A 12,326-nucleotide genomic window follows, 5' to 3' on the forward strand; every position below is an offset into this window, starting at 1 on the left:
GCTCGTTATGCTGCATGTGTAGCACATTATGTGGGGACATGTACTACTTTTATCTGTGCACTTCTGCTGGATGTAAAGCACATCGCGTTGCTTTTTAAATGTATGTTATGTGCAATACCATTGGAGTAAATTTTGATGGATTGATGATTAAAATACAAGTTTTTTTTTTTTTAAATGAAAGGTGGCAAAATTATTACCGGGATTCACAAACCGGCTTTGTTGACATGAACAACAATATTTTGTAAACAAAGGTAGGATTTCCAAGGTTTTCCATTATATCAAAACTTTGAAGCTTGCTAACAAAAAATGGGAAAACAATGTCTTATCAGTCCCAATGTTCATGTCAGTAGTAAATTGCATTGTAGGCTAGAATGTGCTGCTCTAGTTTAAGTCTATTGTCTGAGGCATTACGGTCAGCAGAGAGAATACCACTGTCCCACAATGCTGTCCCGGCACATCTGCTATTTGTCAGCACCATACTCGCCAATACATCTCTTTGGAGTTCTCCATTCATCTGCAAGTGGCTTATCAGAGCAGATAGGAGGCAAAGTGGCTGCTGTGGGGGTGTTTAACCAGAGCTGTCTGAAGAGAGGTGGCGCTCTGTTTCTGGATCATCAAGCCAATGACCTTCCAGTCTTGGTTTTTTACTTTTAAAGGCAACCAGTACCATAAACATTGGATTTTATGTGAGTAATTATTATAATGAATTGTAGTAGTGGGACATAACAGGGATACAGACCATATATAATTCATCTTGGAGCATAATTTGAAGAACATTAGAAAGCATGGAGGGTGTTCCCTCTTACCTTGACTTGATGCTGGAAGAGCGGGACTTTTTCGTCCTCTGATAGGGCTGGTCCAGACTGGACTCTGTCCAGGGGGAATGCTGAATAGGCGGGGCTTCATAGTTGACATCAGAGTTCAAACTCAGCCTGAGGTCAAGATGAGCATGATTCGACTGGCTGGGAGTAAGTGGCTGCAAGGCCATGGAGGGAGACAGGGCGAAGCTCTCTGTGGGGGCAGGTGAAGACTCAGGTAGCGGCTGGGAAGAATTTGTGACTCCTGGATGAGGAAGTCCCAAGGATGGTTGAGATGACTGGCTGGTTGCTTCTAGAGACAAGAATGATTCAGCGTACTTGTAAAAAGCTATGTATTATGTCACTACAATAAGTCAGTACAAATCAATATTTGAACACCTTAGTAAGGCCAAAAGCATAATTAAAAACATAAAAAACTCATCTTTTACGGTCAGAAAAATATTTGGGACTTGGCAGAAAGTAGTCTAAGTGAGTATCTTTCAGTATTTGTATATCACTGTTAAAGTGTCTTCTGGAAACAGACGTTTAAATAAGGAAATGCTCTAGAACTGATAATTTTCTTCATGGTTGTCTCTTTCAGTCTGACCATTTAATAATGACTTAGACATACATTGGCAATTTGCTCTATTCTGCATTGACAGTAGAGGTTAACAACTAAGCCCAATACCCAGTCATAGGGGATGGAAGAATGTGGACTACTTGTGGACTACCAGTTTTCCTACTCCATGAGAAATCTGGACAAACTTTTTGCAAAGGGTTATGAATTATATCAGCTGTTATCACAGGGTTAGATTTATAGGACTTCAGCTAGTATGAAAAAGCTAGGAAGAATAATGGCTTCATCATCAGTAAATCAGACCTCGTCTTCCTACATGGAATGAAAATACACGATGACGCCTTCCTCTGTGACTGTCAGAGTTTTATAGGCACTGCATCCAAGCTCCTACAGAGAGATTTGGTCTGAACTGCTCCATGCAGAGGATGATACACTATGTGTCAAACTAATTATACACTTTCAACAAAGTTAGCGACTAGGTGCCAGAATTGCACAATATTAACAAAAAAATTAATCAGTTATTTTGATAAGCATTGCAGTGTGAATTGTGGTACTGTTCGGCACTGGTGTGAAAACCTCATATTTCCTTGTAACCATGACAGAACCACAGGTTCAGTGATTAACGATGACAAACCAACTGTGAAAAATCCAAGGCTGAAACATTACTATATGAATATAACAAAGACTCTAGCGCAGTAAGTCAGTCCTCCACCCACACAATCGCATATGCACGTATGCACATGTTGAGAAAGAACTATCCACTCTGTACAGCCAGAGACTTCATGGTAACCTACTGGTAACCTAGTGGTAACCTACTGGTAACTTAATAGTAACCTACTGATAACCTGCTGGGCTAGTTGAAAGAAGAGTGGGTGGGTCACAAGAAGAGTTTCTAATCATAATATCTTCTTGACAGTGACTATTAGCATTGTGGTTTTCTGGTTCAAAGTCTCTACCTAGTTTGTATTTAATGGTGTAACTAGGCTGGAGCTAAAAAAAACGGAGAGAATATTCTTATTTGGGGCAGTCCTGTAGTTAAATCCAACAGCTGACTCATTGTGGGAGAATAATTTAGGGAAAGACAGCAAGTGAGCACATCTGGGAAATGTCAAAAACATCGCAGATATCACACTAACAAACTATTTTGGCTCCACAGGAAGTTAAATCAGTTCATCTGGACACATCACATAGATGGTCTCTTTGACTCCCCGTTCAAACCAGCGTTCCTCCCTATCAAGGATGTGCACATCCTCATCCCTGAAAGAGTGGACACTGGCCTGTAGATGGTGTAGACCAGGGATAGGCAACATGGTCCAGAAAGGTCTGGTGTGAGTGCAGGTCTTTGTTCCAACCAAGCAGTTACACACCTGATTCTATAGATCAACCAATAGCCTTGTTCCAACCAAGCAGTTACACACCTGATTCTATTAGTTAACCAATAGTCTTTGCTAAGGACCTTGATTTGTAGTCTCAGGTGTGTAACTCCTTGGTTGGAAAGAAGAGCTGCACCCACACCGGACCTTTCTGGACCATGTTGCCTATCCCTGGTGTAGACTGTGGAGTCCTGGCCTGACATGTTGGCTCTCCTGTGTTGTGCATCCTCTATGCCAGCGTTGGCACAACCCAAACGGGGAGTCAAAGAGGCCATCTATGTGAAGAGGGAACGACTATCCCTGAACTGGGGGTGGGGGTGGGGGTGAGAGTACATCTGTCACCATCTTACAATGCTTTTATTGCAACTATTCCCCAATTCTCTGTGAATAGTAGTACACATGGCCACTGTAACGCTAGTTAATGGTCACGGTAATTTGCATATGAAACTGGTCGTTGGTTTGGGTCGTTATGCCACTGTATTGTTTATAAGGGTGGGGACATCTGCAGTCAGTTGAGACTGAAGAGGTCACTTAGATGATGATGAAACATATCTGTCAATAAACATTGTGTCCAGATGAACTGACTCAACCTTCTATGATTTCCCTACCTGGATTATTGAGCATGCATCAAGATATTTAGGCTGCAGGTCGATTTACCAAAGTTTACTCATTCTAAGTGGGTGAAGGATTCAAAACAGCCACTGAGTAATCATCTGTAAGTTTTCCAATAGAACTGCCTCTCCCCCTCTAGCCACACACTCTCATCTCGGTGCCTCTGTTCATCGTATTCTGACTCATCCACAACCCATCAGGGAAAGCTTCTCGTTGGTGAACAAGTCCATGTCCCCAGTATATTCAATGTACATTAACATCGTAATCGACGCCACTCTAATTAAGGAGCATCTGTTTTGAGGAATTTAAGAGTTTGTAAAATCAAAAGTAGTTGAAAAATTAGAAATAAAATATTTTTAAATTCCATAGGATGCAGCTGCACTGTCAAGCATTAAATCTAGATCCAGATATCTGCACTGCCCAAAAAAGTGGTCTTGATTTAGGTAGTCTAGCCTGAAGACCAGTTGAGATCATACCTTCATCCAGCACAGCTGAATCAGACAGAGAACTGTCATCTGAGGTGCCTTGATCTAAAAACAAACACAGCAAGAGCTAACTCATAATAAAGTAAATTCATGCATAAAGTGTCAACTATCATCCTGTATACGTCAACGCTTAGACACTTGTGAAAATAACTACTGGGTGTTCTTAGAAGATCTGAGTCATCACATGAGTATCAAGTTATTCCCTGAACTGACAAACTTCAACAGGACATGATTCCAATGGCCTTCTTGTTGCTGGGCAGGAGGAAGGCTCTCTCACCTTGCTTGGTAACGTCATGAGTGGGGCGTGGTAACGATTGTCTGTGCTGAAGCCGAAGCTGGAATGCCGTCTCCTGTAGCTGTTTCAGCTTCCTCTCCTCCTGCTTACATTGCTGTAACCGGCTCCTCTTAATGGCCTTATTCAAGTGGTCCTCCCGGCAGAGTTTACGAGCTGCTTCATAGATCTTCAGCTGAAGACCCACCTCTGCATCCACTACATCCAGCTCTGACTCCTGTGGTAGTCAGAGCAAATTATGAGAATGAGCCACCACGTGATGGTGAATGAAACATCTTTTTCTAAACATGTATTGTCATATTCGATAATGCATTTCCTCATAAGGCTGACATTCTATTTCACATTGTGCATGTAGCAACACCACCCAGCCAGAGGCCCAGCAGGCACTACCTCCGCTCCTCCAGGGATGCTCGTTGCATCTAATCTGAATGCTGCTCCAATACGTCTTCTGACTTGGGGAGGCTTCTCTCCTGGTAAGAGTGGGTAATCTGCTGACAACTGGCCCGTCAATTCCTACATGGCATAAACAACATCACAGAATATACTGTCAACATGTATTTGAACAATTCATATTTCTAAAGGCTTACAGCCTACCTGAAACTGTTCACTTAAAACCAGGGCACGCCTGTCTTTACACAGCAAAAACTCTTTAGTGTCCAATATGTTCCACAAATCCATTATCCAAACCGCTTATCCTGCTCTCAGGGTCGCGGGGATGCTGGAGCCTATCCCAGCAGTCATTTGGCGGCAGGTGGGGAGACACCCTGGCCCTCTCCAGGCCCTCTCCAAGCCATCACAGGGCCAACACAAATACACACATGCACATTCACATCTAGGGACAATTTAGTACGGCCGAGTCACCTGACCTACATGTCTTTGGACTGTGGGAGGAAACCGGAGCACCCGCAGGAAACCCATGCAGACACGGGGAGAACATGCAAACTAAATCAGAGTAAACAAAACTAAATCAGAGCAAACCAAACTAAAACAGAGTGGGGTAGGTTGTAGTTTCTCGGCTATAGCTATGTGCTGGATTTAGTCAAGGAGAACCCAATACAGGTGATCGATCAGAATCGCGCATCACGCAGATGTCTTCAATTTTTCCGTCTTTATTGCCACCACTACAACCACAATACTTTTAGTAGTTTACGTCTTCTGCATGTGCCTCTTATAATTTCATACAGGTATCTGATTTGTTATGTTAATTTACACAGAACCATGGCGTCATCGGGCTGTTATACAAGGACTGTTGTCCCAAAAACCTTGAAGATAATTTTCTCCAGTTCTGAAGTCCTGGAGAAGAATCTCTACTTCCTAACATGTTGAGACATATGCGTTATTCGAGATGTTGCACAATGCTGCTTCTGCAGAGATTCTCTTTCACAGCACATTCTTTGAGTCTCACTTGCTTAATACACCTGATATGAATGTTCTGCTACACAAGACCGAGCCCAGAACTCATTATCATTGATTTCATCTGTGGACGTTCGTAACACGCCCTGTTTCTTTGTTTCACGCGGCCATCCTCAGACACCAGACCATTGCACAACAAATGGTGGCTGTGAGCTGAGTTTCTCTTTTGTCACTCAGGGAGGATGTGTCATGACCGCCTCATGTGAGCGTGTCCCGACAAGAAGACCCAGCCCAGCTGTCAACAGCACAGAATGATCTGGTCTGAGCTTCAACCCCACAGCCACACAACAAACACGAGCACAGACAGTCCTCAGGCTGCGTATATTAAGTCTCAGATTGTGAAAATGACTGTTGAGAGGTATTGCTCATCCGAGTGCTGCCATACTTCCCCACTGAACCATTCACAGTACCCAACAACAGGCTCGGTAACTCTGCTCTTGTCTGGGGAAAAGCAAACTGGTGTCGCACAGGGTCAGAGGTTAAACAACAGAACCTGTGTTTCCTACCAGCTTGATGCCTTTCTGTGAAGAACTTTCTGGAGACAAAAGATGTCTCGGTTATGTCTTTCATTTTCTCAAAAGCTTGGCTTCAGTTTATAGTATGTAAGTGATAAAATGGCTGTGATCACACCACCAACAGTTGGCTGCCCAACCCTGTCAAGACAAAAAAGAAGAAGAAGAAGAAGTATGGCCTGTTGACTTTACAACAGTTTGCCAAAAACAGCCGAGTTTTCGTTTTCAGTTTGACTCTGGAAACCTCCTGTTTAACCCCATGTGTTGTGCCACGATAATGTAAATCATTTGTCTTGTGACACGTACAAGTCTCTGGACTTATCTACTGCAGTACACGTATTACACTGCATTACATGTATCATACTGCAGTACATGTATTATACTGCATTACATGTATTATACTGCAGTACATGTATTATACTGCAGTACATGTATTATACTGCATTACATGTGTTATACTGCATTACATGTATTATACTGCATTACATGTGTTATACTGCATTACATGTATTATACTGGCGTAGTGATCAGATTCCTGCTACTCACCGCTTCTCGAATGCAGAGTTTTTCCAGCTCCAGAAGACAAAGCTCCAGCCGGTCTTGGAGGGACTGGTGCTTGGACCTCATGGCCCGGGTATGACTGGGCACATCTTTGGTGTGGGTTGTGGGGCTGTCAGAGCCTGTGACGCAGAACAGCAAATACACTCAACCGGCGTTAAGTGGCTGTAAAAATGTAAAACTATAAAAAAGCGACACAGGTCATCTTTACATTTCATGTTTTTCCACCTTTGTGTTTCAGATTTGGTTTTTAATGGCAGTTCTCATCATGTTATTATTTTAATGGCAGTTCTCCTCATGTTATTATTTTTGGCCGAATGTTTATGTACATGAATACTTAATCCTTCACACTTTACACTAAAACTCCCGTTCAAATACTGTTTGAATCCATGCTCGTCTTTCCAGATTTCTAGGCTACTTTTATTAATGAAAATATTTTTCATGCAGCCTATGATGGTGTTGCTAATATTAAACACTGTTCAAACAGCAGATAATGAGACTTTCCAAACATATTCAAGATAACAGTACTGTAACTGAATGTACACTTGCTGAGTGAGTCTCTAGCATCAGCCCACACACTTTGACCATATCGATGAATTGCTTTTAACACCAGAAATTCTGACCTGCTTGTAAAATAGACCCATGGCCCAACTGAAAGGTAAACTTGCACATATTGCTAACAGTTTCACTTCACAAGAGTTGAATTCTCAGAAGCTGGTTGTGTTCGGGGACTCCAACAGCACTTACAACTTCACAGGTTTCCTAGTAGAACTGACTGCAATGGCAAGTTACTTACACCAGCTCATGCCCAGTACTACATACACTAGTACATATAGTACGACATGCAGTACTACATACAGCGTAATGTGCTTAATGGGTGAGAAAACCCGAGGAAGGGGAACTTGGAGCTAATGGGGCCTCAGGTGAAACACGGTGCTGCAGGGTTCGGTTGCTACTCACAGGGATGGGCCAGAAGTTAACCTTTGGGTTCGCGAAGCGAACCCTAGTTATATGAACAACGACAAAATGGCTGAGAGGGTTATTGCATTGTGACATCATCCAAAATAGCTCACTGGAAAAAAGAAAAACGATGGAGGTGAATTCCCCGTGCCAATCCCGGACAACATGACCCCCTGTGGTCATATGTCCTCCCACCGACCCCGTATTGGCACGCCCACCGGAAGCGCTATTCCTCTTTGTAAGTCGAACCATCTCCAACTAAATGAGCACCACACCTGTGGCCCGGGTAGGAGGAGAACGGCTCTATTCTCAGCCATTTTGTCGTTGTTCATATAACTAGGGTTCGCTTCGCGAACCCTAAGTTACATTTCACGTACTCCAAAATGGCTGAGAGGGTTATTGCATTGAACAACGACAGGATTTGTGCCTCCGTTCCCTAGCCGTCCAATGAACCCTTCAAACCCCTGGTGGGAAGGGGTACGCGTTCTGATGAGAGCATCCTAAGAGGCCTGCTCCAGAACAGCGTCGGCAACCGACCGCACCTTAACGTGCCGGTAATAATGCCGTAAGAAAGTGGTCTCACCACTCCAAACTGCCGCCTGGCGGATGACCTCCCAGTCGATACCTGACAACACAGCTATCGACGTAGCAGTCCCTCGGGTAGAATGCGCCTTCAGCTTAGGAGCTGTTTTACCCGCTTTGGTATACGCCTCCGTAATACCATCCACCAGCCAGTGTGCTAGCCTCTGGGTGGAAAGGGCATAACCTGGTTTGCTCACTCTGTAGGTCAACAGCAGCCTGTCAGACCTACGAATATCTGCTGTGCGCCGCATGTAAAAGCGTAAAGCCCGTACAGGACACGAGAGGTGCAAGCGTTTCTCATCCCTAGTCACCGGTGACGGATGAAACGCGTGTATCACCACCAGGGCCCTACGTGTCAGGACAGACACAGTTTTGGGCACGAAGCTGGGGTCTGTAAAGAGCGTGACCATCAGATCACCAGAAAACACCATCCCCTTGATGGTGAGTGCAGTGAGCTCACAACCCCTCGCTGCGGTGGTAAGTGCCAAGAGCACAGCCAGCTTAGCCGAGACATAACGCATGTCTGCCGTAGACATGGGTTCAAAGGGATCTTTCTCTAGTGCGCGCAGAACAAGGGAAGCATCCCAAGTTTCAGCTCTCGTAAGCTCCTTAGCTGAGAGCTTCTTAGCACCCAACAGGTACTGCGTCGTGAGCGGGTGCATGAAAACCGTGCTACCCTCGATCTTCCCCCGCAAGAACGTGAGAGCCGATACACAGACTTTGACCGAGGAGAAAGACCATAGTCTATCACTCCTACAGACCTCCACAAAAGTCAGTATAGGGCCAATCCCTACTGACAAAGGGTCCATGTCGCGTTCAGCGCAAAATTGGTCAAATCGATTCCAGTACCCCTGGTACCTGGAATACGTGGAGTCTTTACGCGCCGCTAAGATGACAGGAATCACTTGCGCACTAAGTCCCATAGCTAAGAGCCTGGCTTTGTAAGCATCCACGCCGCTAATCGGGAGCCTCCTATCCAGGGGCCCTCCCGTAGCAGCCATCCTGCTTGCGTGAGCGCGTCCGCCCACTCCGGGACGTCGAACCGCTCGCCTACTATCCAGGGCACTATTCGCGGAAACCACGGGGTGCTCGGTTCGTACGGGGCCACGAGAACTAACTGACCCCCTGTGTGCTCGTACTTGACCACCAGGTCTAGGAGGCACCTGCGCGGCGGGAATGCGTAAAGCATCTCCTCGGGCCATGGATCTAGTCCAAGCGCGTTGACCCCCAACGGCGCTAGGTCGGACGGGATCATTGAGTACCAACGAGGGCACTTGTAATTGAGTTTCGATGCGAACAGATCCACTTGAGCTACCCCGAACCTCTCCCAGATCATAGCCACTATGGCTGGGTTTAGGCTCCAATTGTCCGCATGCGGGCTGCCTCTCGAGAGGATGTCCGCTGCTTCGTTGTCCTTCCCAGGAACATGAAGTGCCCTGATTGATAGCGCGTTGCTGTTGACCCAAATCCAAATTTGCATGGCCAACTCTCTGCAACGCTTGGACTTCATACCGCCTTGGCGGTTGATGTAGGCCTTGGCCGTCATGCTGACTGTCATTATCAGTATGTGACGGCCTATGAGATCCTGAGCGAAATGCTGGATAGCCAGCCAAATCGTCTCCGTCTCGCGCGCGTTGATGTGGACCTTCTCCCCAGACGGCCACACTCCTCGCGCTGTTTTGTAGCCAAGGATGGCCCCCCAACCCGAGAGGGACGCATCCGTATAAATCGTTACCTCGGGTCCCCTGGGGCCCATAGGGACCCCAGACATGTCCACGCAGGCTCTGTTCCAGTGGTCTAGGTCCTGCGCTACCACGCACGAGACCAGGATAAGATGGTTGTTGTACCGGCGTTCGTTGCCGTATTTCAAGAAGTGAACTGCGAACCACAATTGCAGTCTCCTCATGAACAACAGACCTAAAGGAACAACTTGGTGAGCCGATGCCAGAAGGCCCAGCAGCCTCCTGATCATCCGATAAGTGACATATGTCCCCGGGACGAAATGTGCTAACGTGGTCCTGGTGGAATGCCATCTCTCTTGCTTAAGGGTTGCGCGCATGGATACCGTATCCAAACTCAGACCCAGATACGTTGCCTGGCACGAAGGCCATGGCGCGCTCTTCTTTATGTTGATAGTGAAACCCATGTACTCCATGAATTCCATCAACTCCTGAGTATGGAGTATTGCTTTTTCCGGCGACCGGGCCAACACCAACAGGTCGTCTAGGAACCATGCCAAGCGCATACCTTTGCGCATCAACACTCCGAGCGCTGCTTTCACACACCTTGTGAATGTCAGAGGAGAGAGGCGATATCTGAACGGGAGGCACGTGTACTGGTAACACTGACCCCGGTAACAGAACCGAAGATACTTTCTGTGTCTTTCCGCAATCGGACAATGATAGAAAGCATCTTTTAGGTCGACCGAAGTTAGCCAATCGGACTGTGTCACCATTGACAGCAGAACCGGTGTGCGTAGCATTTTGAAACTGACCTTCTCTACATACTTGTTGAAGGGTTTCAAATCTAGGATTGGGCGCATGCCCCCATCCTTCTTCGGGACCAGAAAGTAACGGCTGTAAAACCCGTCTTCTCTTTCTAGGGGAGGAACCACCGTGATTGCCCCTTTCGAGAGTAACTCTGTGAGTTCGTTCTCTAGGATTTGTGCTTCGGCCACCGACCCCGGTTCTGTATGCACTATTCCCAAGTACGGGGGTACAATACCGTTCTCGAAAAGGATTTGGTGTCCGTGGGCTATCTGATCCAAAACAGAAGCCGACGGGACCAATTCCTTCCACCTGTGTAACATGCGTGACAGAGGTCTCGTTGCCTCCTGTACCTTGCTGTTCAGGTAGCGCGCGTAAGTTGCGCGCAAAGGGTCTGGGGAAGCCCCGCCCACCATGCCCTGCATCCATGGGGGGGCTTCGTCCTTGTAAAGGAGACCCAGATGGGGGAATTGGCGTTTTGAACCTTTCCAAATTACCATTTGACCCATCAGAGAGACTAAACATTGTCGCATCATAGTCCCCTCCCAGGGGCTCATTTGCGCTCATGTCATTATTATCCAATATTTCCAGCAGGGATGTTATTACATTGTTATCATCATCTTTACCTAAAGATTCAGACAGACAATCAGACTTGCGTTTCAAACCTTTTAATACGCAATCACCATCATCACCAACATAAAAAATTTATTCACATTCACAACCTTTGGAATAGAACAAGTAGACTGTGCATCAGAAACCAAAATAAAAGGTGCAGTGTTTAGCCCTGCGCATGCTGTGTCCCCTGAACAAGCGTCTATATCGCCGGAGACGGCTCTGGAATCAGTCTGTTGGTGTGGGTCGTAACATCCTGCCGAAACACGTCACTTGGCAGCTCCCTTCTTGGAAGTGTCTGTGCTGTCCGGCTTGGCCGCCTTGGCCGCTGGTTCTGTGGAAGACTGGGAGTTTGGACATGAGCCCTGTCCACGCCCGCGCCCCGCTTTACCACCTCTTTTTGGATAAGTCTTTCTCCATTTCTGCTTGCGTGCAGGCTTGTCCCCCTGCCCTTTGCCCACCGCGGGCTTAGGGGTAGGCGGGTTCTTCATCATCGGGAGAAGCTCCTTGTGCAAGGTTTCGCGCTCGGCCTGGGCGGCCTTGTATTTGCTGATAATGTCCGGGGTCGTTCCAAACAGGCCCTGGTTCCCTGCGCAGGGGTGGGCCATCCACTCCTTGCAGAATTCCTCTTTTACCCCGGCTGTCTCTAGCCAGAGACGTCTGCGTGAAAGGGTGGAGGCAGCTGCGCTAGAACCGCACTCTAGAGCGATGAAATACAGCAGCGATCCCAGGGAGTCAGCTATGCGTTCCATTTCCAAGATGTACTCACAACCTGCTTCGCTGGCCACTACGTCACCGAACTCGGCCCCGTCGATACCTGCTGTCGCGATGGCGGCTTTGCTTTGCTCGACGTTTGATAGGCTGCAGAGCTTGCGCATGTACGCCGTTATCATCCCAGCCGTTGAGACGAGTCCAGCTGCGCGTGTACTGGCGTGCCATGCATCACACGCATAACGATCCACCTGTTGGCCCCACTGCGAAGGGTGTTTGGGAGTATCGCGAGACCCCACCTTGGTGTTAGGGTTGAATGATAAAACGTCCCTCTCTGGTTGCGGAATTTTCCAGTC

General features: G+C 46.8%; 1 protein-coding gene across 4 annotated transcripts in view; it reads right to left on the bottom strand.

Annotated features, from left to right (window-relative positions):
• inavab (innate immunity activator b) overlaps positions 1 to 12,326 on the bottom strand; it is a 92,939-nt gene that overhangs the window by 10,646 nt on the left and 69,967 nt on the right. For 3 of the 4 annotated variants that reach the window (XM_056274507.1, XM_056274508.1, XM_056274509.1), the window contains 5 exons: positions 6,608 to 6,741; positions 4,527 to 4,649; positions 4,122 to 4,353; positions 3,836 to 3,889; positions 807 to 1,110 (listed from right to left, as the gene is read on the bottom strand). In XM_056274507.1, coding sequence (XP_056130482.1) covers positions 807 to 1,110; positions 3,836 to 3,889; positions 4,122 to 4,353; positions 4,527 to 4,649; positions 6,608 to 6,741 — 847 coding nt within the window. The remainder of the gene's footprint in view (positions 1 to 806; positions 1,111 to 3,835; positions 3,890 to 4,121; positions 4,354 to 4,526; positions 4,650 to 6,607; positions 6,742 to 12,326) is intronic. The other variant, XM_056274510.1, reaches the window with a different exon arrangement.

Source organism: Lampris incognitus, chromosome 2, assembly GCF_029633865.1.
Source record: "Lampris incognitus isolate fLamInc1 chromosome 2, fLamInc1.hap2, whole genome shotgun sequence".
Taxonomy (NCBI): domain Eukaryota; kingdom Metazoa; phylum Chordata; class Actinopteri; order Lampriformes; family Lampridae; genus Lampris; species Lampris incognitus.